General features: G+C 36.0%; 1 protein-coding gene across 2 annotated transcripts in view; it reads right to left on the bottom strand.

The window, feature by feature from the left end:
- DPY19L1 (dpy-19 like C-mannosyltransferase 1) overlaps positions 1-27,943 on the bottom strand; it is a 119,892-nt gene that overhangs the window by 29,972 nt on the left and 61,977 nt on the right. For both annotated transcript variants that reach the window (XM_077120039.1, XM_077120028.1), the window contains exons 9-13: positions 25,885-25,984; positions 23,537-23,614; positions 10,482-10,568; positions 8,076-8,135; positions 7,448-7,528 (exon numbers count right to left, since the gene is read on the bottom strand). In XM_077120039.1, the coding sequence (XP_076976154.1) occupies positions 7,448-7,528; positions 8,076-8,135; positions 10,482-10,568; positions 23,537-23,614; positions 25,885-25,984 (406 nt within the window). The remainder of the gene's footprint in view (positions 1-7,447; positions 7,529-8,075; positions 8,136-10,481; positions 10,569-23,536; positions 23,615-25,884; positions 25,985-27,943) is intronic.

Below are 27,943 nucleotides of genomic sequence, written 5' to 3'. Positions count from 1 at the left end.
AAATTAATGAATGTGGGGTGGGCCTGAGTTCTTGCCTGCTCACGCCGGAAACCTGGGTTCGATTCCCAGTGCTTGCTCATGTGAAAAAAAAAAAAATTAATGAATGTGGAGACTTCCAGAATGGCAGAGTGAAGAGGTTGGCAGGTTCCCTCTTCTAATAACAACTACATAATTGGATAAAATTGCCAAAACATAATTATATCCTAGAAAGCCACCAAAAGGAGAAAACAAATTGAAAAGCGTGCATTCATAAAAAACTGATCAACTCTGGGTAAAAACAGCTGGAGTCTGTGGCATTCTTACCCAGGCCTCTCCCGTACACAGCACTATCACCAGCCCAGCAGGGTCAGGGCTGGCTGTGAAAAACAGCAGTGACTGCTGCCTCGAGCTGCTGACTCAATTTGGGGTAGAGAGCAAAACACCTATGCTCAGCAGCACCCTCAGTGAAAATAGCAAACTCAGCAGGAAATGAAAGGTGAAAACTCACTGCACTGCCACTCTGAGGCTGCAGTCCAGTGCAGTGAGTAGCAGCCTGTCAGAGCCCAGAAATTTCACAAGGGAGATTCTGGGAAGTGCGATAAGCATCGAAGGGATGGATGAGCTCTTTATACACCCCGGTGGGCTGGAAAGCTACCCACGTGTGTGGTGGAGATCCAAGAGGGCCCAAGCTCTCCACAAACCTGTGACTGACTTGGAGGTGGAGAGCATATCCAGGGAAGACAGAAGAGGGCATGGCAGATGGTAAATGATAGGGCAAATGGATGTGCAGAAAAGAGTTAACATAGCAGGCCCCAACCACTATCCTTACAAAACCTGCTTATAAGCTTGGCCCTTGGTTCATGGTGCCAGGAAAACTCCTAACTTGTAAGAGTAGCTCACAGTGCCTAAACTGTTGGTACAAACAATGTGGTTTTTCTTGAGCACCTGCTTTCCTTCTGGAAGTCTGGTATTTTGGTACCTGCCAGGTAGAGGCTGTCTACATGACCAGTCCCCAATAAAAACCTAGGGGACTGCAGATTATACTTTGAATCCTTTCGCTGCAATATATCATAGCTACGATATAAGAGTATATGCTGAGTTCTATAAGACCTGCTAGCAAATTACTGAGCCTAGTGGTAGTCTTAGGGAACCCCTCAATACACTTTAAAACTTGCCTGTACTTTGAGCTCGCTTAGCAACCCACACACAAATCCACTAGCAGAGGGTAGAAGGCTTACTGGCTCAAGATGTTTGAGCACAATTTCTGATAAATCATTATTGGCTTTTATGGGAGTAACACCTAAAAAATAAAATAAGAACTGAAATAAACTGAGTGGCAATGACAGCAGCCACAACACAAGAAACATTTCTCAGAAAATAAACCCATGTGAGAGTGACCAGATGTTTAATTAAGCAGCTAGAAACTTCTAAGCAGAAATTATAAATATATCCAGAATTAAAGGAAACCATGCTTAAAGGATTGAGTGAAAATTAAATGACAATGACTTGGCAAATAGCAAATTTCAATACAGGAGTAGAAACTTAAAAAAAATGGCAATTCTAGATTTAAATTTACAATAGAAATGAAAAATTCATCATGTGGGCTCAAAGGCAGGCTTGAGAGGACAGAAGAAAAAATCCATAAACTTGAATATATGTCAATATAAATGATCCAACATGAAGAACAGGAGGAAAAAAAAAAGAAGAAAAATGAACCCAGCTCAGAAATCTATAGGACAATATCAAGTATTCTAACATATATGTAATGGGAGATACAGAAAGGAAATGAGTGAGAGGAAAATTTTCAACAACATATGACCAAAAACTTCCTAATGTTGATGAAAAATAGAAACCTACAGATTTAAGAAGCACCATAAATACCTGGAAGAAAACCACACAAAGATACACATCTAGGAAAAATACAAACTGCAAGCTGGGAGGTATAATTAACAGTAATACCTTAAAATTCATTCACCAACAGTAACAGGTGTACCATACCAAATCTAGGGGTCAGTAACAGAGAGAGATAAGGGATATGGGATGTTTTGGGTTTTCTTTTTCGTGGCTAGCTGACAATTGTCTTTTTAGAGTAATCGAAAATGGTCTGAAAGTTCAGTATGATGAATGCACAACTAAGCAAACATACTGTGAGATACTGATTGTATAATTTAGATGGAATATATGAGAAATGACTATATCTCAATAAAATCTGCAAAATTGCTATAGACAATAACTTTATGTTAAAGAAACCAAAAAAAAGAGATCAGGCTTCACTTAGAGATAAGAATGAAGACAATCTATCAATATAGATTGGGACTAAGGTAAATCAGAAAACAGGGCAAAGGAAGAGCTCCTCTATATTTTAGAGCTTCACCTACTGCATAAGACCAAAAGAAGAGAGGTTTATCTTGTCCAAAACCTAAATTTTCTGTAGCACATAATCTAACTCAACCTGCCTGGATAGTTCATTTAAAAAACCCAAACACATAGTGCCCAGAATGGGCATGAGAGCTTATAATTCTGTACAGTTTAATGTAATGCCTGAATACATACCAGAATATGTTGGGCAAATCATTTAAAAGTTTGGCCAAGTCCCTTGAGAGAACTTTTTTAAAAAAATTTTTTATTGAGAAAAAATCTTCACACATACTTTCTATAGATGGTACAAAATCTATGGCTCACAATATCATCACATAGTTGTGTATTCATCACCATGATCATTTTTTAGAACATTTGCATCACTCCAGAAAAAGAAATAAAAAGAAAAAAGAAAAGATTCATACATACCATGTACTTTGCCCCTCCCTCTCATTGACCACTAGTGTTTCCATTTTCCAAATTTATTTTACCCTTCCTCCCCTATTATCTATTTATTTATACCCATATTTTTTACTCATCTGTCCATATCCTGGATATAAGGGACATCAGACACAAGATTCTCACAATCACAGTCACACTGTAAATGTTATAACTTTATACAATCATCTTCAAGAATCTAGGCTACTGGAACACAGCTCAACAGTTTCAGGTACTTCCCTCTAGCCACTCTAATACACCATAAACTAAAAAGGGTTATCTATATAATACATAAGAACAACCTCCGGGATAACCTCTCAACTCTGTTTGAAATCTTTCAGCCACTGAAACTTTATTTTTTCTCATTTGTCTCTTTCCGCTTTTGGTCAAGGTTTTCTCAATCTCTTGATGACAGGTCGTGGCTTATCTCAGGTTTTCTTACCCACGTTGCCAGGGAGATTTACACCTCTGGAAGTCATGTCCCACATAAGAGAGAGGGCAGTGAGTTCACATGCTGAGTTGGCTTAGAGAGAGAGAGGCTACATCGGAGCAACAAAAGAAGTTCTTTGGGAGTGACTCTTAGGCATAATAATATTAAGTAGGCGTAGCCTATCTTTTGCAGGGATAAGTTTCATAAAGGTGAACCCCAAGATCAAGGGCTCAGCCTATTGATTTGGTTGTCCCCACTGTCTGTGAAAATATTAGGAATTCTCCAAATGGGAAAATTAAGCACTTCCTCCCCTTTGCCCCATTCTCCATATGGGACCCTCCAAATACTTTTTATTCACTGCCCAAATCACTCTGGGATTTATCGGGGCATCACACTAACCTGGACAAACCAACAAAATCTCACTCTCTATTCAAAATTCCATGTATTTATGGTATTCAACTAAACTGACCATAAAAGTTAAATTAGGTAATGCATGACCCAAAATATAAATTTTACACCAAATAAACATCTCATTCTTTAGTCTTACTCATAATTGAGTTTTTAAAATACGGGTGATATCATCCTTTACCCAGTCTTCTATTATTATAACTAGTCCTATCCAGATCAGCTTCATTCATATCTCTAGTTGAAGTCTTTTCTCAACTTTTTAAACAGTTCCTGAATGGGATACTGCTCACTTTCATAGCTTCTATGAAAAGCTCTAACTTCTGAGCTCTGAGTCTCAGGTGTCACATTAGTACCCAAAGTTTATGGGAAAGATCATGTTATATATACACAGCTCAGTATCTCAGATTTTAGAATTAACAGTTACACCTCATGAATATATGTGACTCCTGTAAGAGCTTACAATCCAGGACCCTTTACAATAAGCCTCGACCTGATAACCCATGCTCTTGACTTTAGTTCATTGAATTTTTACCTTATAGATACACATCTCTATATATTATGATATATATATAATTGAGGCACAATAATATTTGTCTTTTTTCCTGACAGTTCATTCAACATATAGCCCTTGAGGGAACTTTTAATGGAACTATTAGACTTTCCCAAACGGAAGCCCCTGATACTCTCTCAAACATCAGGGACTAATATTAATAGGTCAAATTAATAGGCCAAGTCCTTGATAGTGAGACTTGCTTTTATGAAACTTATTTCTGTAGCAAAGAAGCTAAGCCTACTATAATTATGCCTAAAAGTTACTTTCAGAAAATCTTTGGCTGCTCAGATGTGGCCTCTCTCTCTCTCTCTAAGCCTAACTCTGCAAGTAAAATCATTACCCTCCCCTCTACGTGGGACATGATGTTCAGGAGTGTGAGTCCCCTGGCAACATGGTACATGACTCCCAGGGATGAGTCTGGCCCTGGCACTGTGGGATCAACAATGCCAAAAGGGGGAAAAGTAATACAACAAAATAAGGTATCAATGTTTCAGAAAATTCGAAGAGAGTTGTGAAGCTATTCTGGAGGCTACTCTTATGCAAGTTTCAGCTAGAAACTGCTAATTGCCACAGTCTGCCAAACCCCAACCAACATCATTTCTGTTCACCCAAAGAATACCTACAGCTCTATCTCAGATTCTACAAAAGTTTCACGCAGTTTACCGTCCAGAAACCTATACCCTCCAGACGGTTCCTAGGCCAGATAAATCCTGAAATTCAGCGCAGTCTACCTTTCTAAAAATATCAGCTGATTCCATCCTGAAATCCTATACTTTTGATGCCCCTTTTCAACATGAAAAGGTTAGACTGGACATAGTCCAAATACCCCTAAAGACTGGGAGAAGGATCAAAGGAGAAGGAAGAGTTATAACAAGAATACAGGATTTAAGAAATGAGTATGATTGCTAAAAATCGTTACATTGATATTTCTTTTAGTCTCCAGTGTCTTGGACAAGTTAGAAGGGAAAACCCAAAGTCGTGCAACCTATATCAAATTTTGAAATCTGTTCCATAACTACTTGTTAAAATATACCTGGAAATTTATTGCTTTTTTGTATATATGTTATATTTCACAATAAAAAGATTAAAAAAATCCATGGAACAACAATACACAGTGAACCGTATGTTAAATCATGGGCCTTAATTCATAGCAGTTATAAAAATGTGCTATCATCAATTTTAACAAATTTTTACACCAATGCAAGATGTTGGTGGTGGGATGATATATGGGAATCCTGTATTTTATGCATGATTATTCTGTAAACCCACAACTTCTCTAATAAAAAATAAAGGGCATTAAAAAAAATACACATCTAAAGACAGCATAGTCAAACTTTTGAAGTCCAAAGCAGGATATTGCAAGGGAAGACAATATCGAATGATTAATATCAATAAAGCAACATTAATTGATTGCTCATTAAAAACAAAGAAAGCCAGAAGTCTTAAAAGAAACTAAACTGTCAACCAATGATTCTATATCCACCAAAACCATTCTTTTTTTTTTTTTAACTTTTTATTGTATAGTATAACATATATACAAAGCAAAGAAATAAAAAAGCAATAGTTTTCAAAGCACTCTTCAACAAGTAGTTATAGGACAGATCCCAGAGTTTGTCATGGGCTACCATTCAATCATCTCAGATTTTTCCTTTTAGCTTCTCCAGAACATTGAAGGCTAGAGGGAATATTCTGTTTGTTTGTTAGTTATCATCACAATTGACTTTTTTCTTTTCTTTTTTGTGAAAAATAACACATATACAAAAAAGCAATACATTTCAAAGTACATCACAACAATTAGTTGTAGAATACATTTCAGAGTTTGGTATAGGTTACAATTTCACCATTTTAGGTTTTTACTTCTAGCTGTTCTAAGCTTCTGGAGACTAAAGTATCAATAATGATTTGCAATCATACCCCCTTGTTAAACCCTACTTTCTCTGTATAACTCCACCATCACCTTTGATCTTTCTCCCACTGTTTAGGGGTATTTGGGCTATGCCCATTCTAACCTTCTCATGTTGGAGGGGGCTGTTAATAATACGGGATAGGGGGATAAAACTAGTTGATGTTCTGGAGAGGCTGGCCCCTCTGCATTTCAGGACTTAATCTGGTCCAGGAACCCATCTGGAGGTTGTAGGTTTCTAGAAAGTTACTCTAGTGCATGGAACTTTTGCAGAATCTTACATAATGCCCTAGATGTTCTTTAGGATTGGATGGAATAATTTTGGTTGGGGTTTGGCAAATTATGATAGGTAGCAATGTTTAACTGAAGCTTGTGTAAGAGTGACCTTCACAGTGGCCTCTAGACTCTATCTGAATTCTCTCAGCCACTGATACCTTATTTGTCACTCTTCTTTTCCCCCTTTTGGTCAAAATGGCATTGTGGATCCCATGGTGTCAGGGCCAGACTCATCCCCGGGAATCATCTCCCATGCTGTCCCTGGACGTCGTGTTCCATGTGGCAGGGAGGGCAATGGTTTTACTTGCAGAGTTGGGCTTAGAAATAAAGGCCACCTATGAGCAACAAAAGAGGTCCTCCAGAAGCATACCTACAGGTAGGCTAAGTTTCTCTACTGTATACATAATCTTCACAAGAGCAAGCCTCAAGATCAAGGGCTTGACCTATTTATTGTCTTGGGTGTTCCTAATGTTTGACAGAGTATCAGGGGTTTCCCCGGTGGTAAAGTTTAATAATTCCATATTTTTTCTCCCGTTCCTCAAGGGACTTTACTAATACTTTTTTTTTATATTATCTGCTTAATATATGTATTCAGGCAATACATTTAGCTATATAGGAGTAAGGGCCCTAATTTTTATTCTGGGCTCCCTGTGTTTGGATTGCTGAAGCCTTTTGAAATGCTATTGTTTATAAAGTCTTACAAATAAACCTTTCACGAGAACCAACTAGAAATCTGGAAAACAGAGAGAATGACTTACAGTTTAAGAGCCTCTGATATGTTTATCTGTTACAAACAGGAATTATAAAGTAGCCAAAGAAAAATGGTGGTATAGACCTTAAAATGTGAGCTTAAATATCTAAAGTTTTGTTGCTTTAAAATTGTTAAATCTGCATGATGTAAAAGAATCAATAAAATAAAAAAAGAATTCTCTAAACACTTACATTTACTTTATTTTATACTAAACAGATAAAATAAGAAGTGGGCAGGCTTCACCCTAGAATTTGGTTTAAACAGTAGCACTTTAATAACTCAATTAATTTATTATTAGTCTGTGTGATTATTTTACCAAGTCACTGAAGTATAAGAAAAAAATGCACTCACGTCATCTGCAATGCCAAAGATTTTAGAAGTCAAATATTTGAGTACCACGGTTCCAAATAACCAAAAACATCCCTGTATAACCTACAAAAGAAAAATTAAACAAAACAAAAATAACTTTAATATTTCCTACAGCTGTTCCATAGATACCACCTAGAAAGGAGAAAAAAAAAGCTTTAATCAAGCATGAAAAAAGAAATCTCTATAGCCAGAGAAAATGTAAAAATGTTCCTTAAATTAATATAAAGAGTACAGCTCCAAAATTAAGGGGCAATAATTAAAAAATAAAAATATACACAGGATACTATTGTCAAATTAATAGATTTTGTAGGAGATTTATACAGTAATTGTGGTTAAATTCCCCTTTCACTGAAAGTTTCTTATCCATGCATGCAATTGCTCTTGAAACATGGGTAATAAATAAAGAAAACTGAATTCTTTACCTTCACAATATTAATCTTCCCTTGCTTCATGAAAAGGGTAATTTGATACATTAAAATAGAGACATATTATGTTATAAAACTGTTAGAACCCCCTTCATTACATGGATCATTTCCTTAGAAATAAAACATAAAACTACTGGTATAACTTAGAGAAGAAAAACTCATGCATTGAAAAAATTGATTCTTACCCATAAACTAAGTTCAGATACATTTATTTTCAGGAAATGTGGCTTCAGTGCCAGCACACCCTGTGTAGAGAAAATAACATGGTATATATTAATGTTTACTGACATAAATTCAAGCATCAAAAATGCTTCTAAATAATAGGACTCAAGAATCTGAAATTTGGCAATTTTCCATACAGCATCACCATGTGATAATTTCTATGTTCACTGATTTCAATAACTAGCCCTATTATACCCAAAGTAGATTACGTCAGTTAGTGATCTTTGAAAAGTTGAAAACAGAATCATCATAGGTAAATTTCTATGACAATTTACATATTTGATTTACCTGAGAACCAAGAGTTACACTAATAATTTCAGTGTGTTATACAGCCATCATCTAGGGCTAGAGAACCCTGACTAATTCTTATCGCATACTTAAGCACATATAAGTGGCAAGAGACTAGAAGTAGCAGTAAGCCTGACATATGACAGATACTCAATTGAAGTGAAGAGAAATTTCCTACAAAATATACTTAGATTTCATTCATATGTAACATTCAATTCAATGGCTTTCCTGTTCACAGTTACCAAGACTGGGAAAGGGAGGGATGCTCCATACAAATTACAATCCTAGAGCAGAGGAGCTACACCTCTATTGTGGCCAGAAGTGAGACTATATAAAGAGATAAAATAACCGTTTTATATAAAATTTAGTTAACATATTCTCTAAACAAAAATTTCAAAATGATGTTTACCTTCTAAATGTTAGTTAAAATCTTGAGCTCAAATCATATCAGAAAACAACAATCAATCAATTCTGGGTTTATTTTCTAATTTTAGTAAACAGATTATGTAACAAAATAAAAGGTGGTAACAAATATAATTGGATTATACTTTCTGGAAACATCTTTTTGAATGTCACCTTCATCTTCCAGAATATTATAATGAGTCCTAGGCAAGTACAATTCCCCCTTTGGTGAAAATGGCAATGAGAGTAATAAATATCTTTGTAGATGGCATATTCTCAGGAAATGGATTATTAAATAAACACTATTTGTAAAATGGGACAAAGCAAAAGATGTTCCAAATGCGATAATCATGAAAATAAAACTGTTCTGAGTAACTTAAATGATCAGTCAAGTAGAATGCATTTTGATTAAGACAATACAGAATGCTTCTGTCTTTAGGAAACTAGCCTATACTAAAGTACACGTACTTTTGATGTAAAGAATAATTTCTTTCCCCTTTGGTTTGCAATGAGTGAAAGCCATTGAAAAACAGGCATAATCATCTTAGGATGTATTTAAATTTAGAAAGACTATTTTACTTAGAAAGTCATTCTGCCAAAAGTGGCAGAAGGAGTTAGATAAGCTTTCACCATTTGTTCAAATTCTGTAAGACAGTCTTCCCATAATCTAAATTTGTCCTTGCTAGTGACTCAGCAAAGTACAGCTGAATAATCACCCGACTTAAACCATGCATAGGCAGGGGGTGGGGGACACTAAATAATCATGGTCTCAAACCTCTGATCACAGTAGAATGAGAAAAGTTGCAGAGGGAGCATAGGAGGCTCAGAGAGGATGGCAGCAATAGGATAAGAACTGAAAAGAGATAAGGAAAAATAAAGAGAAAGAGAGCATAGATATATTTCACAAATGAACTCTGGAATGAAAATCTAGGTGACAGAAAAGATGAGGAAAGAGAAAGACAGGATAGATTAGGTCATGAGGCAAGGTCCTTTGCGTGACCACTTTAACTTGTGGTTTGGTTTTTTTTCCCATTTGTGAAAGGAACACATACCGGTTTGAAATTGTTGTGTACCCCAGAAAAGCCATGTTATTTAATACTGATTCAATATTATTGGGTGGGGTCTTTTTGATTAAGTTGTTGTCATAGAGATGTGACCCACCCATATGTGGGTGGGAACTTTTCATTAGATGGGTTCCACGGAGATAATATCTCCACCCATTCAAGGTGAACTTGCTTATTAGAGTCCTTTAAGAGTGAACCATTTTGGAAAAAGCTTCAGAGCTGTCACAGACAAGAGACCTTTGGAAATGTAGAAGAAAAACCCCTAGGGAAGCCTTGTGAAATGAGAAGCTGGAAGAGAAAGCCTGCAGACATGCCACGTAACTTCCCAGCTGACAGAAAAACTCTGAAAGGCATTAGCCCTTTCTTAAGTCAAAGTATCTTTCTGTGGATGCCTTAGTTTGAACATTTTTATGGCCCTAGAATGGCAAACTGATAACTTAATTAATTCCCTCTATAAAAGCCAACCCATTTTTGGTATACTGCATTTCCAACAGCTTTAGCAAATTAAATCAGAACACTTGCATGCCTTATCACATGTAAACATAGAAATTCCTTGGGAACTCCACACCAGTGATACAAGCCATTCCTTTCAAAAACAGCTTAAAGAACACTTACCCAAATAATTACCAAAGAGGAAGCATAGTAAGAAGTTAATAACATTGAGTTTCCAAACATCAAAACAAAACAAAGTGCAAGAGAAATCTGGAAAAATCCAAGAAAAAAATAATTAATAGACATTAAAAAATTGATATTATGAAAATTACACATGCACACAATAAACAAAATTCAGAGTTCAAACAGAAATACACAATAAAACTAAGCTCACTTTCTATACCCACCTTGAACCCCCAGAGATAATCATGATCAGCAGTTTTCTATCTATCCTTCCAGAAATCAACATTCTAGCTTTATATTTAGAAATAATCGCAAATGGAAACTTAAACGTACAAGTACACTATTCCTTGCTTTCACTCTTAATAATGTCTAAGAAAGCTCTCCATAGAAGCCTAAATCAATCTACCCATTCTGTTTAACAACTGAAAAAGATTCCATTCTATAAATGTACAATATATTATTTAACCGGTCTTGTGCCTACTGCTGGACAGTAAAACATTTCCAGTTTTGTTTTGTTTTCCCTAATGCAAATACTACTATGCTATAAACAGCCTTATATGTACATTTTCAACACATTTATGAGATAAATTGCTAGAAGTGGAATTGATAGATCAAAGGTAAATACATTTTAAAATCTGGAAAAATATTGACAAGTTGTCCTATAAAAAGATTGTACCAACTTACTCTCCAACCAATAGGGCATGAGAGTTTCAGGTAATGCATACTCTCGTCCACACGATATATTACTCTTGTAAGCATTTGCCAATCCAACAGGAGACAAATGTTACCTCATTGTTTTCTTCTCTATTCTTTCTTCGTAGTTGGTGAGACTCAGAATCTTTTCTTGCATTTGTTGTTTCTGGTGTTGTTTTGAGTGTTTATGTGAAAATGAACTGGTTGATCATTGCCAATTTTTAAATTTCATTGTGGCTATTTTCCTTAACAACTCTTTATCTATTATGGAACATAATTCCTTGTTAGGCAAACAATTGCATATAGTTCTTCTAGTATATTATTTATATTTGTTCATGGTATTTCTGTATTATGGTTAAGTAAAAAAAAACTTTTATTTTAGCCAGATTTGTCATTCTTAACTTTAGGTCTTTGAAATTTAGCCCCATGATTAAATTTAAAGTGATTCATATTTTTTTTTCTAAAAGTTCTATTTTTGATATATACAAATTTCCATACGAATTTTAGAATCAGTTTGGTCAAGTTTCCAAAAAATCCAACATTTCAATTAAAATTACATTGTACCTATAATATATATTACATTATGTTTATAAAATTACGTAGGTACAATATTGAATCTTTAGACACAAAGATTCAATTTACACAAATTAGTAGAGATGAAAAGTTTCCTTCATATAGATCTTACATATTTCACAATTTATTCCAAAGTTTATTATTTCTGTTGCTATTGTACCCACAATTTTTCATCATATTTTCTAAATGACTATTGATTTTATGTAGGAAAGCTATAATAAGTATGTATAAATGAATACATTCTTTCATTATTTTTAATAGTTTTCAGTTTATTAAATTGGGGTTTTCAGGTATTAAAAATTACATCACTTACAAGCAATGATGCTTTTATATCTTCCTTACCTATTATTGAAATTTTTACTTTTTAATCCATTATATTAGCTAACATTTCTGCAAAAATGTAAAGTAATAACCGTGACAACAGAAATATTTGTCATGTTTCTAATATTAATGAGAATAATTCTATTCATCACTTTGGGTTATGCTATAGCTTTAGGTTTGAGTAGTGTGGATGTATTTATACATATCAATAAAATATCTATTTTTATTTTATTAATGTTTTAACAATCAGGAATAGATGTTGACTTTTATCAAATGCCTTTATATCATCAAAGGAAATGATCTTGTTGCTGATTGTTTTTAACCTACTAAGATGATGAAGTATATTGATAGAATTCCTAAGGGCAAATCCTCTTGCATTCCTGGAATGAACTTATTCTGTCATGTTACATTATTCTCATATCAGTTTTTAAATTTCACTAAACAGGTAAGTAACTGAAGCCTCCCCTCCTGCCCTTTCTCTCCGCCCTCTCTTTCCCTCCTTCTTTCCCTCTCTCTCTACCCTCCTCGCCAACCTTCCTTGTATCCCCTTCTCTTCCCTCTCTCTCCTTCCCTTCTCTCTCCCCTCTCCCCCTTTCTTCTCTACCCCTCGCTCCCCTAGGTTGGCAGAGGATTCCTCACTAGCCTCCCTGCCCCCTTCCTTAGATCATCCATTGGTCTATTCTCAATCCAGCAACCAAATCCAGTCAAGCCTCTGCTCAAACCCTCCAGGGGATTCAATCTTCACTCCAAGTGAAAGCAAAGGCCTTACAAAGGGCCCTACAGGTCAGTGCTCACCAACCTCTGGGACCTACTCTAATCCAGCCACACCGTGAGGTTCCTAAAACACACAGGTACACCCCAGAGCATTTGTGCCTTCTGTTCCCATTACCCTAACGGTTTGGCCCCTGAATTCACTCATTCTCTTGATTCCAATGGCACCTTCTCAGTAAGGCCTTCACTCCTCACTGTGTTCTTTTTTTTCTTTCACATGGACAGGCACCAAGAATTGAATCGGGTCTCCAGCACGGCAAGCGAGAATTCTACCTGTTGAGCCACCATCACACTGCCCCTCCTCACTCTATTTGAAATTTCAACCGCCTCTACCTACTCAGCAAATTCTATCCACATCTGCTTTATTTTCCTTAATGGTATTTACTACCATCTAACCTACTTTTTTATTTTACTATTTAGTCTATTTCTGTCTACATGCACTAAAATGTAAGGTAAATGAGGGTAGAGATTTTTCTTTGTTTTTATTGTTGCTGTATCCTCAGCACCTAATTTAGCAAATAATTGGTGCTCAAAAATCACTGATGAATTTAAATTTGTAGAAAATTTGCATATAAACTAAGTTGAGAAGTTAAAAGGTACAAAATAAGACAGAGATCATTAGAGACATGATTTTAGTGTCTGTATCTTTTCTTATCTATTTTTAGCAGATTAAAAAAAGTAATACTGTGAACAACTTTGTTAACGGATTTTAAAACTTAGAGGAAAAAGGAAAGTCCCTAGCAAAATAACAATGACCAAAAAATGACTCAAGGAAAAAAAAAGTTCAAATAATCCTATTATAAAATAATTTAGATCACCAATTTAAAACCTTTACACACACGCACACACACACACAGAAAAAAAACAAAAACAAATGGTCCATATAATTTTACAGGCAAGTTCTACCAAACTTTCAGGGAATAGACTTAATTCTACATAAAATCTACCACAGAACAGATTAAGTAAGAAACTCTCCAATTAAATCTATGAAACTAGAATAAATCTGACATGATAATGAGCCAAATGGGAGAAAGAATAATACCGTCCCATTCATGAACAGAGATGTAAAGTTCCTAACAAAATAATATCAAAATGAATCCAGTAATGTATAAAAATTATGTCAACCCAGAAAAGCAAGTTTTCTTACTGTAAAAAATAATCAATTAATTAATGTAATGCTCCACAGTAACAGATGGAAGGGAGAAAAACCACAAGATAATTTATACAGATACAGAAAAACATTTGATGACAGTTAACATTTACTGATTTTTTTGGAAAAACTCAAAGTATGATGAGAACATGCTAAAAGGACACCTAATCCAGCTTGAAGTAGCTGGTCAAATTTGAAACAATTCAAGCACCAAAATAAACTATGAAAATAATGGATTATAGTGAAATAAAATGAAAAAAAAGTCCACATAGATGATTGATAGATGGACAGACAGATAGATAGACAGATAGAGGGAGGGAGGGAGGGAGAGAGAGAAAATTTTATGAGGAATGGGATATTTACATAGTCTCAATGTAGCGTATCTCCCCATAAAATACTTATTAATTACAAAAGAAAAAAGAGTAACTCTATCATGAAGAACTCTAGCAGACACCACTTGAAATAAAGTTACCAAAGTTATAATCAGTAAAGGGACAAACAAAATCACATCCTCCTGATATGAGGCAATGAAAAGATTTCAAATCATTTTCGTGATATTTCTGCCAAAGAGGTATAACTTGAATTTGATCACATGGAAATGTCACAAACACAAACTAAGAGACAGTCTACAAAATAAATGGCCTGTGATCTTAAAAAATGTCAAGGTTTTCAAAGTTAAGGAAAGACTGAGTAAGTGCTCCCATTTTGAAGGTGACAAAAAAATGATAACAACCAACAAAATATGATTCTGAACTGGTTCCTTTTGCTATAAAAGGAATTGTTGAGATAATGAGTGAAATTTGAAGATCTGAGGACTAGATGGTAGTATTGTATCAAATTGAATTTCTTGATTCTGATTGGCTGTATAACAGTCATGCTGGGGAATATCCTTGTTTAAAGGAAAGACAAAATATTTAGGAGTGATTAATTCAACAAGTAAGCAACTTACTCTAAAATGCTTCAGGGAAAAACAGCTCTTTGTACTATAATTGTAAATCTGCTATAAATTTATTTTTTCAAAAACAAAAGAATAAAAAACTCCTCACAAACTAGTAATAAAAGGGAGTCTTCTTTAAAAGACCAGCAAAAATACCTACAGCAACACTAGAAGCATTCTCTTTAAAACCATAATGTTCATTATTGTTATTTATGAATAATCCTTTCTAGAGGTCCTAGCCAAGACATTAAGTTGGCAGGGGAAAGGAGTATAAATTGTTTCTCTGAAAAGAAACAAAAAAATTATCACTATGGGAGATTAAGTTAATATCTAGAAAACCCAGAGTATCTGAAGATAAGTTGTTAGAATAAGAGAGCTTAACAAGATTGCTACAAATTAGATAAGTATACAAATAGGATGAGTTTTATAAAGTTTAGTGTATTAATATTAGTAACTTTTTTTCATCAGAAGGCACTGTAAAGAAAGTGAAAAGCAAGTCATTAACTGGGATAAGATATTGATGATACTAACTGACAAAGCATCTGTATCTAGAATATATAAAGAACTAAACTCACTTTTTAAAAAGACAACACAGGAGAAAAATATGAAAAATACATGAAAAACATGTCACAAAAAAGGACATGTTTTTTGGGATACAAACATATCAAAAGGTGTTCAGTTTTACTGAGAACCAGACAAATGCAAATTAAGGTCACAAGATACCATTTTACACTCACCAGATAAAACAAAATGAAAAAGGATGTAAAATAGCATGAACTATTATACATCGCTGTTTGAAGGGGTCCTACGATTTTGGAAAAACATTTTGGTATTAAGGTATGATGATGAACAATGCAGAATTCATTACCTGATAAACAATGTAGAATTCATTACCCAGCAATTCTACTACTGGGTAAATACGTGAGAGAAACTCTTAATATAGATGCCCAAGAGATATGTGTAAGAATGTAAAGCATTATTCATAAAAGAAAAAGCCAGAAATAATCTAAATATCCTCTGACAAGAAAATAAACTAATTGTGCTTTGTTTACACAAAAGAAAATCTAAAGCAATGAAAATGCCTGAACTCTAGTAATAAACAAATCTCAGAGACCTGAGTGAAAACATGCCCTATAAAATGATGCCATTTTTAGAAACCTTACAAAGGCATTATTTAATACTAAAAAAATGTATTATTTAGGTGTATATATGTGGTGGAGTTACAAGGAAAAGCAAGCTAATTTACCTAGAGGGTAAGTGAGGGGATTGTTCAGGGTACACAATAAAGGAATGATAAAATTCGATTATCAAGCTAGACGGTGGGCTCATGGATGCTCATTTTATATTTGTTCGTAACTTCTCTATACATTACAAAAATCCTTGTATACATATCAATCATTACAGAGTGAAATAAGAAATATTATAAGAAAATTTATAGGAGAAAACACGAAAATAGTAAATAATAATAACAATTAAGAGGAGTCAAAAGTTTTAAAGGGAGGACTTCCAGAGAAGATGGCGGCTTAGTAAGGCGCACGGGTCTTAGTTCCTCCTCCAGAACAACTACTAAAGAACTAGAAACAGTACAGAACAGCTCGCGGAGCCATGACAGAGACCAGACACACAGAGTTCCCCATTCCGGAACGGCTGGACCGACTAAAAGACTCCACTGTGGTGAGGTCCCTGAGAGGCGTGCACTTCCCCGGACCGAGGCGGCTGGCGGCCGGAGCCCCTCCCTCCCTCCTTCCCGGGCTGGCTGGGAGCTTTGGATCGGGTTCCCCAAGCCGCGGTGACCAGAGCCCCTTCCACACACGCGGCTTCCCGGGCCGGCTGGGAACCTTGGATCGACGGTTCCCCAAGCCGTGGAGGCCCTTCAACACGCGGCTTCCCAGGCCGACTGGGAGCTTTGGAGCGGTGGTTCCCCAAGTTGGGGCGGCCGGCGACACTCCCCAACGCGCGGCTTCCCAGGCCGGCTGGTAGCCTCGGAACAGCGGTCCCCCAAGCCGCGGAGGCTGGCGACCGCACCCCCTTCCACACACGCGCTTTCCAGGCCGGCTGGGAGCATCGGAACAGCGGTTCCCCAAGCCGCGGCGGAGGACGACCCTCCCCCACAGGCGACTTCCCGGAAGGAAAGGAAAGTGTCTCCAACAGTAGTAGAGACTAAGCCCAACCTAACACCAATAGTGGCATTAAGGAACAACTTCTGAATACTAAAAATAGGCCCTCAGCTCAGGCGAAACTGATCAAGGCGGAAGTCGCCGATTGGGCTAACTGAAAAAGAGGAAAGGGGGTGAAACAGAGCCTTCTGCGGCTGTTTCTACGGAGGCTTCGTTGCCTCTGGGCTCAGCGCTGGGATTACATAGGTTACAACTGCCCCAAATGCAGAAACAGGTTGCTTCTAGGGCTCTCTACCACCTGAACCTTCCGCGCGGGAGGGGTGAAACGCAACTCAGGTGGAATCCCTCTCTCAAGGAATTCAGATTCCAGGACTTCACAATTTGAAGCCGTTAAACCAACCTACAACCTTTCCTCTGTCTCCACCACACACCCAGCAGCGAGAGTCTTCCAAAGTTAAAGGAGCCACAACATCTTTTGCTGGTGGGACCTGCAGACAGAAAAGCACCACATACTGGGCAGGATAAGAAAAACAGAGCCCAGACACTTCACAGGAAAGTCTTTCAACCTGCTGGGTCCCACACTCAGGGAAATCTGATTAAATGCCCAGACGCCAGCAAAAAAATAATAAATCACAAAAGGAAAATTGAAGATATGGCCCAGTCAAAGGAACAAACCAATAGTTCAAATGAGATACAGGAGCTGAGAAAACTAATTCTGAATATACGAACAGAAATGGAAAACCGCTTCTAAAACCAAATCGATAAATTGAGGGAGGACATGAAGAAGGCATGGGATTAACAAAAAGAAGAAATGGAAAGTCTGAAAAAACAAATCACAGAACTAATGGGATTGAAAAACACAGTAGAAGAGATGAAAAAAACAATGGAAACCTACAATGGTAGATTTCAAGAGACAGAGGATAGAATTAGTGAACTGGAGGATGGAACATCTGAAGTCCAAAAAGAAACAGAAACTATAGGGAAAAGAATGGAAAAATTTGAGCAGGGGCTCAGGGAATTGAATGATAATATGAAGCGCACAAATATACGTGTTGTGGGTGTCCCAGAAGGAGAAGAGAAGGGAAAAGGAGGAGAAAAACTAATGGAAGAAATTATCACTGAAAATTTCCCAACTGTTATGAAAGACCTAAAATTACAGATCCAAGAAGTGCAGCGCACCCCAAAGAGAACAGACCCAAATAGGCGTTCTCCAAGGCACTTACTAGTTAGAATGTCAGAGGTCAAAGAGAAAGAGAGGATCTTGAAAGCAGCAAGAGAAAAACAATCCATCACATACAAGGGAAACCCATTAAGACTATGTGTAGATTTCTCAACAGAAACCATGGAAGCTAGAAGACAGGGGGATGATATATTTAAATTACTAAAAGAGAAAAACTGCCAACCAAGACTTCTATATCCAGCAAAATTGTCCTTCAAAAATGAGGGAGAAATTAAAACATTTTCAGACAAAAAGTCACTGAAAGAATTTGTGATCAAGAGACCAGCTCTGCAAGAAATACTAAAGGGAGCACTAGAGTCAGATACGAAAAGACAGAAGAGAGAGGTATGGAGAAGAGTGTAGAAAGAAGGAAAATCAGATATGATATATATAATACAAAAGGCAAAATGCTAGAGGAAAGTATTACCCAAACAGTAATAACACTAAATGTTAATGGACTGAATTCCCCAATCAAAAGACATAGACTGGCAGAATGGATTAAAAAACTGGATCCTTCTATATGCTGTCTACAGGAAACACATCTTAGACCCAAAGATAAACATAGGTTGAAAGTGAAAGGTTAGGAAAAGATATTTCATACAAATAACAACCAGAAAAGAGCAGGAGTAGTTATACTAATATCCAACAAATTAGACTTCAAATGTAAAACAGTTAAAAGAGACAAAGAAGGACACTATATACTAATAAAAGGAACAATTAAACAAGAAGACATAACAATAATAAATATTTATGCACCGAACCAGAATGCCCCAAAATATGTGAGGAACACACTGCAATCACTGAAAAGGAAAATAGACACATCTACCATAATAGTTGGAGACTTCAATTCCCCACTCTCATCAATAGACAGAACATCTAGACAGAAGATCAATAAAGAAACAGAGAACTTGAATATTACAATAAATGAGCTAGACTTAACAGACATTTATAGGACATTACACCCCACAACAGCAGGATACACCTTTTTCTCAAGTGCTCATGGATCATTCTCAAAGATAGACCATACGCTGGGTCACAAAGCAAGTCTTAACAAATTTAAAAAGATTGAAATCATACACAACACTTTCTCGGATCATAAAGGAATGAAGTTGGAAATCAATAATAGGCAGAGTGCCAGAAAATTCACAAATATGTGGAGGCTCAACAACACACTCTTAAACAACGAATGGGTCAAGGAAGAAATTACAAGAGAAATTAGTAAATATCTCGAGGCGAATGAAAATGAAAACACAACATATCAAAACCTATGGGATGCAGCAAAGGCAGTGCTAAGAGGGAAATTTATTACCCTAAATGCCTATATCAGAAAAGAAGAAAAGGCAAAAATTCTGGAATTAACTGTCCACATGTAAGAACTGGAGAAAGAACAGCAAACTGACCCCAAAGCAAGCAAAAGGAAAGAAATAACAAAGATTAGAGCAGAAATAAATGAAATTGAGAACATGAAAACAATAGAGAAAATCAATAAGACCAGAAGTTGGTTCTATGAGAAAATCAATAAATTGATGGGCCCTTAGCAAGATTGCCAAAAAGAAGAAGAGAGAGGACACAAATAAATAAGATCAGAAATGGAAGAGGAGACATAACTACTGACCTCACAGAAATAAAGGAGGTAATAACAGGATACTATGAAAAACTTTAAGCTAATAAATACAACAATGTAGATGAAATGGACAACCGCCTAGAAAGGCATGAACAACCAACTTTGACTCAAGAAGAAATAGATGACCTCAACAAACCAATCACAAGTAAAGAAATTGAATCAGTCATTCAAAAGCTTCCCAAAAAGAAAAGTTCAGGACCAGACGGCTTCACATGTGAATTCTACCAAACATTCCAGAAAGAATTAGTACCAACTCTCCTCAAACTCTTCAAAAAAATCGAAGTGGAGGGAAAGCTACCTAATTCATCCTATGAAGCCAACATCACCCTCATACCAAAACCAGGCAAAGATATTACAAAAAAAGAAAACTATAGACCAATCTCTCTAATGAATATAGATGCAAAAATCCTCAACAGAATTCTAGCAAATCGAATCCAGCAACACATTTAAAGAATTATACATCATGACCAAGTAGGATTCATCCCAGGTATGCTTGTAATACACCATATCAACAAATCAAAGCAGAAAAATCACATGATCATCTCAATTGATGCAGAGAAGGCATTTGACAAGATTCAACATCCTTTCCTGCTGAAAACACTTCAAAGGATAGGAATACAAGGGAACTTCCTTAAAATGATAGAGGGAATATGTGAAAAACCCACAGCTAATATCTCCCTCAGTGGGGAAAAATTGAAAACTTTCCCCCTAAGATCAGGAACAAGACAAGGATGTCCATTATCACCACTATTATTCAACATCGTGTTGGAGGTTCTAGCCAGAGCAATTAGACAAGAAAAAGAAATACAAGGCATCAAAATTGGAAAGGAAGAAGTAAAACTATCACTGTTTGCAGATGATATGATACTACATGTCGAAAACCCGGAAAAATCCACAACAAAACTACTAGAGCTAATAAATGTGTACAGCAAAGTAGCAGGTTACAAGATCAACATTCAAAAATCTGTAGCATTTCTATACACTAGCAATGAACAAGCAGAGGGGAAAATCAAGAAGTGAATTCCATTTACAATTGCAACTAAAAGAATAAAGTACTTAGGAATAAATTTAACTAAAGAGACAAAAGACCTATACAAAGAAAACTACAAAAAACTGTTAAAAGAAATCACAGAAGACCTAAATAGATGGAAGGGCATACCGTGTTCATGGATTGGAAGACTAAATATAGTTAAGATGTCAATCCTACCCAAACTGATTTACAGATTCAATGCAATACCAATCAAAATCCCAACAACTTATTTTTCAGAAATAGAAAAACCAATAAGCAAATTTATCTGGAAGGGCAGGGTGCCCCGAATTGCTAAAAGTATCTTGAGGAAAAAAAACGAAGCTGGAGGTCTCAAGCTGCCGGACTTTAAGGCATATTATGAAGACACAGTGGTCAAAACAGCATGGTATTGGCATAAAGATAGATATATCAACCAATGGAATCGAATAGAGTGCTCAGATATAGACCCTCTCATCTATGGACATTTGATCTTTGATAAGGCAGTCAAGCCAATTCACCTGGGACAGAACAGTCTCTTCAATAAATGCTGCCTAGAGAACTGGATATCCATATGCAAAAGAATGAAAGAGGACCCGTATCTCACACCCTATACAAAAGTTAACTCTAATGGATCAAAGATCTAAACATTAGGTCTGAGACCATAAAACAGAGGAAAATGTAGGGAGATATCTTATGAAACTTACAATTGGAGGCGGTTTTATGGACCTTAAACCTAAAGCAAGAGCACTGAAGAAAGAAATAAATAAATGGGAGCTCCTCAAAATTAAACACTTTTGTGCATCAAAGAACTTCATGAATTTATAAAGAGATTGTTCAACTCAACAACAAAAAGGCAGCCAATCCAATTACAAAATGGGAAAAAGACTTGAACAGACACTTCTCAGAAGAGGAAATACAAATGGCCAAAAGGCACATGAAGAGATGCTCAATGTCCCTGGCCATTAGAGAAATGCAAATCAAAACCACAATGAGATATCATCTCACACCCACCAGAATGGCCATTATCAACAAAACAGGAAATGACAAGGGCTGGAGAGGATGCGGAGAAAGAGGCACACTTATCCACTGTTGGTGGGAATGTCAAAGGGTGCAACCACTGTGGAAGGCAGTTTGGCAGTTCCTCAAAAAGCTGAATATAGAATTGCCATACGACCCAGCAATACCATTGCTAGGTATCTACTCAAAGGACTTAAGGGCAAAGACACAAATGGACATTTGCACAACAATGTTTATAGCAGCATTATTTACCTTTGCAAAGAGATGGAAACAGCCAAAATGTACATCAACAGACGAGTGGCTAAACAAACTGTGGTATATACATACGATGGAATATTATGCAGCTTTAAGACAGGATAAACTTATGAAGCATGTAATAACATGGATGGACCTAGAGAACATTATGCTGAGTGAGACTAGCCAAAAACTAAAGGACAAATACTGTATGGTCCCACTGATGTGAACCGACATTAGAGAATAAACTTGGAATATGTCATTGGTAACAGAGACCATCAGGAGTTAGAAACAGGGTAAGATAATGGGTAATTGGAGCTGAAGGGATACAGACTGTGCATACAACAGTCTAGACTAGATACAAAAACTCAAAAATGGACAGCACAATACTACCTAATTGTAATGTAATTATGTTAAAACACTGAATGAAGCTGCATCTGCGCTATAGTTTTTTGTTTGTTTGTTTGTTTTTATATATATTTTTTGTATTTTTTATTTTTATTTTTTCTCTATATTATCATTTTATTTCTTTTTCTGTTGTCTTGCTATTTCTTTTTCTAAATCGATGCAAATGTACTAAGAAATGATGATCATACATCTATGTGATGATATTAAGAATTACTGATTGCATATGTAGAATGGAATGATTTCTAAATGTTGTGTTAGTTAATTTTTTTTAATTAATTAAAAAAAAAGTTTTAAAGGGAAAATATTAACATCAACCAATCAGCCTTAGGGGCTGTGCTCCAGCTGCTGCATCAACCTAGAACATCTTCTCCGAGATAGCTCCTTCTCTACCTCCCTCTTCTCCTTCCAATCTTTGCTCTAATCTCCTTTCTCAACAAGTCCTACTCTGACCACCTCACTGAACACTTCAAGTCTCCCACTCCTGGACACCAGCACTCCCAATTGGCCTTACCCTGACCGCTTCTGCCCTTATTTGTATAGTACTCATGATCTCCCGATGTATACCACAGGTGACCCATTTTCTATGCTTATTACTGCTCCTTCCTCCCCCATTCCACTAGTTTTAAGCTTCACGAGTGCTGGCCTCTCTGGCAAATCCCACATGCCTCATGTTCAGCAGATGAACAGTCCATTTCATGCCAACAGAAGGCTCATGGACAATACACAGTTCCATTTTTCTCTTTCAACAATGGCGTCTTTTACTGACACTACATAAAGTCAATGTACAGCCCCCAAATCACATAACGTTACAAAGATCAAAATTTCGTGGGTGGCATATTTAAAACAGAGACTGCTGATCATATCAGTGGATAAATGACACTTGTTTCAATTGAGGAATCACGGTACAACAAATCAAATACTAATCATAAGTTTGTTTAAACAGCAAACGAAATAGAAACAAAACAAATAAAAAAACCATTACCATGTGTATATAAATGATCTTCTGTAATTTGCAAATATCAATATACCCCACAACATAGACTGCAAACAATGATGCAATCTGAAATTTAAAAAGAACTTAAGTTAAAAGAAAAATTATATATAAATAAAGCACCTATAAGAATGAAGAAAAAATTATCTTTACTGTTCCTTCAAACTGACGTATATTTATACAGAAAGTGAGTATTTTAATTTCCATTCCACCTGCCAACTTATTGTTAAATATGGTCAATATATTAATCCAGCAAATATTGGTTGGATTTCTCTTCCATACACAGCTCTCTCAATTAACCGGGAGAATTATCTACTTTGTGGATTCTCCAAAACAATACTCAATTAATGTCAGGTTGAATATACTGACAACATGTACAATTATGAAATGTTTGCCCCATCAAAAAATGTAAAACCTTAGTTATAACACGCAACAATGAACAACTGATTAGGAAGGTGCATTTAACTTTGAAATAATTATATAATGAACATGTGAGTAAAAACACATTAATTTCTGCTTATAAGTCACTCTTTACAAGTATTTCCATTACTGTTAATTCTCTTTCATTAACAGATATATTTAGGCACTGGTTATAATCAAATTCATCAAATTTCAAATTAGGAGGAGTACTTTCACTACAAAAGCATTTTTACATTTGTTTTCAATTTTGAAGAAAATTGTGTAGGTATTTAGCAAGAATTCTAATAGTACTGCAGTTAATTAAATGAAGTAATTGGTTAAATGAGAGTTAATGTATAAATATAGAGGTATGAGGTCAAATAATGGCTCGCCACCCTTTCTTGGGGAGAAAGAAATTAAAATTAAATTTCAGTCCTACGATACAAACATACTACAAACAAATTGCAAAACAGCTGAATATTTATATATAATTCAAGTTCCATTCAACACGTTCTTGGTTTTTGAGTTTAAAAATTTTTCTTTCTATCTCTAAGCAATGTACAACAATTTTTCCTATTGGTAAAAAAAAACAAGGTTTGCCTTTACCCAGGGTTACTCATGGGAGCAACACTGCATTAAATAAGGGTAAGAGTTAAGTTAACTGGGAAGTGTGCGTTATTGTTATTCAAAATAAGCCTCATGGAAAACAAAATACCCTCACCCCATCCCTACACCTACACCCCACAAAACACAACCAAATGAGCAGGTCTTCTTTATCAGCTGGAAGCAATCACTCCAGGGGTGAAGAATCTTAGGAGAGGCTCTCAGAGACATTTTAAACCAATAACTATTCAATATCATGGAACAAAAGAAGACAAAAGAGACTAAAAGATCAAAAGAAGAAGAAAGTACAAACAGAGTTTTGTTGTTGTTGTTTTAAAATAATAATAGATGCATATTCAAATGAATATGAATGCTGAATCATTAAATTGATATCTCTTTTAGTCTCCAGTATCCTAGAGCAGCTAGAAGTAAAAACCTAAAATTGTGGAATTGTAACCCATGTCAAACTCTGAAATATGTTCTACAACTAATTATGATGCTGTGCTTTGAAATTTATTGGGTTTTTTTTGTATATATGTTAAAAAAATAATAACAATAGAAGCAGTAGCTTTGTTGACACCTTGCTAACAAGTACCAGGTACAATTAAGGGTTATATATATATTACCAGGTCTAATCCTAACCGCAACCCAATGACGTAGTTTCTTTTATTTTCTATGTTTTACAAATGGCAATACTGAATCTAAGAAAAATTAAGTGTTTTGTCCAAATCAAGAAGCTAGTGAGTAGAGGTGGAATTCAATTCCAGTTCTGATGCCATTTCCCAAGCAAGACATATCAAAGACCATTAAAAAGAAATTCTTAAATGGTTTCATACCAATATAGCCAGTATAATCTAAAAAGTAGCAAGCAAGAAGGAAAAAATGAGCACACAATTTACTCCCTTCTTTCAAAAAGCTACCTTGCTTTATAAACTCTTCTTTGAAGGGAGGCAAGAATACATGGACAGATGAAAGATAAACTGGAGACTGATAAGAAAGATACATAAAACATGAACTGGTGAGCTTTTTATCTGATGTTGTTTAAAGTTTATTTCAGAGAAATACTTAAAATTATATCACTAGTCTTCTTTAAAGCACACCAGAAAATTTTAAATAACAAGTTATGGATTCTTACAACTTGAATAAGTAAATAATTAATACTTATTAAAAAATAAATTTTACATGTTTCCATACCTGAATTTTCTTTAAAAGTATTAACTAAAAACATTTTAGGACTTAGAATCATAAAACATCTCATTCAATAATTATATAATTATGTGAATTCACATAATCAAGCACATTAAATGTAAACCAGTTTAAAAATAAAATCACCTTACCTGAGTAAGAAGTACAAACTGAGCAAACTGCCAAGGAAGCATGAAAAATATATTGGAAATGCAGAGTGCAATCAAGCTTCCTCTATAAAGTTTTGTAGCCCTTGAAAAGATAAAATAAATATCAGTAAGTTTAACCACAAGACATTCTGGCACGGCCTGAAACTGCTGCATATTAAACTCTGTAAACATGATGTGGTTGTTGCATAAACTGGATATAAAACAAACCAAAGGGATAGGAAGTACACCCTTCTGCCATTCAATTACACCAATTTTCTAGGAAAAGTAAATACCCACCATTACTGTAAAAACAAAGCCTGCCAAAGAGAAGAGGGTGGCCAGGTCAGCTTATCCAGTGGGTCTCTTTTAAACGAAATTTTGGTGCACTGACAATCAAACGTGTTAATATTTTGTATCTAACAGATTCATTAGTTGGTGAGACAGAATATATCTATGAAAAAATAACAGAAAGTAGCACAGTCTAAGTGCTAAGTATTATACTGACAAGTACCATAATGTTCCAGACTAAGGGCTAGGCAGCTGAGGGGGAGTATGGAAGCTAAGGGATAAAAGTTGGGTTTTGAACAGGTAGGACTTAGAAAAGTAGCAACAAAGCAAAGGATCTAGAGCCACCTTCAAAGGATTCACTTCGGGCCTGACTTGTAAATTAGGGGATTTTTAGGAACATAAGCTAACTTGATCTTCCATGCTAGTTTTAAGAAGTACTTTTCTCCTAAAACAAGAGCCAATACAAATCCCCCCAAACATTCCTAAATGCATCACAGAAATGAGATGTGCATGATAACATATGGAGATTCCTAGGTTTGCAACTCAAACAGAGTATGGAAATACTCCTTAGGATAAACCTACCTGGTGCACAGGGCACCACATAAAATGCCTTCTCTATATCCTTAAGTATCCCTTCTCCAAAAGATAGTTCTCCCCACTATTCTAATCCAACCCTTTCTATCATACCCTTAAATCATGTTTTTTTAAATTCCAGGTAACCTGTTAATGAGTTACAAAGTCATTCTACTAAACCCAGCCCTTTTTTTGAATAGGGTAGAGTACAGTGAAATAGAAAACCTATGACTACATCCTGCAAGACAAGGGCCATATTCATGACACTTGAATTCAGTGTATGTGTGTTCATGTGCATGTATATGCTGGGCCACAATGTAAAATGTCATCACTCATTTGTAAAGCCAGAAATGAAAGCCAGTATCTAAAATAAAGCATTTCTCCCTTGCCTTTGAATACTGAACATGATTGTCATTTTATGGGTAACAATTAGGATTTCTAAGCAGAGTTTAAGACTAATCTGGCAGTTGGGTAGAGAAAGTACTTGGGGGAGAAAGGAATAAATGGAAGACAAGGAATTCCACTGGAGAAGTGGGACCACATGGTTACCTGAACCAAGGTAAGAGAAATGGAAACATGAAGGAATAATGCCAGGAATAATCAAAAGCTCAAATTGTGCTGGTATTCAGTGATTTATACAAAACAATTTTTCAAAGGATTTAAAATGCCAAATTGGACAAAACCAATTTGTTAAAATAAAATACATTTCTCATCTTATTTATAAATGATTACCAGCATTAAGGAACAGATCCTTTTCTAACAGTATTCTCAGTGCCTGCAGCTTACATCACCATTGTTCAACTTCTTGGTTCACCCAAGTCATGCAACCACCAATCCTCTCTGATATAAGAGGATACCACTGCAGGCAGAAATGAGGGATAGCTAAAGGAAATGGCTCCTCCCCCAAAGGAAACAAACTGTAATAAGGATGACATATTAGAAGATGTAGATGACCAAGAGAGATGAAGCTGTCATTCTTTAAAAGAAATACAAGCAGTCTGCCACAACTCCATGGCAAAAAGGCTGTGGTTTCCCTGGGAAAACACACTGCAGCTGCCACACAAAAGGCTGCATACCACTCCAGGCTAAATTAAAGCAGCCACCCCACGCCCAAGCAGCAGGTCCCACCAGCCTTGACATTAATCACACCAGGCAAAAAGGGAGCCACAACGACCAAGAGACAAAGGACAAGAAGGCTGTT

The sequence above is a fragment of the Tamandua tetradactyla genome, chromosome 1 (genome assembly GCF_023851605.1).
Source record: "Tamandua tetradactyla isolate mTamTet1 chromosome 1, mTamTet1.pri, whole genome shotgun sequence".
NCBI lineage: Eukaryota > Metazoa > Chordata > Mammalia > Pilosa > Myrmecophagidae > Tamandua > Tamandua tetradactyla.
The sequence above is the reverse complement of the archived record's forward strand: the minus strand, read 5'-3'. Positions and strand labels throughout refer to the sequence as shown.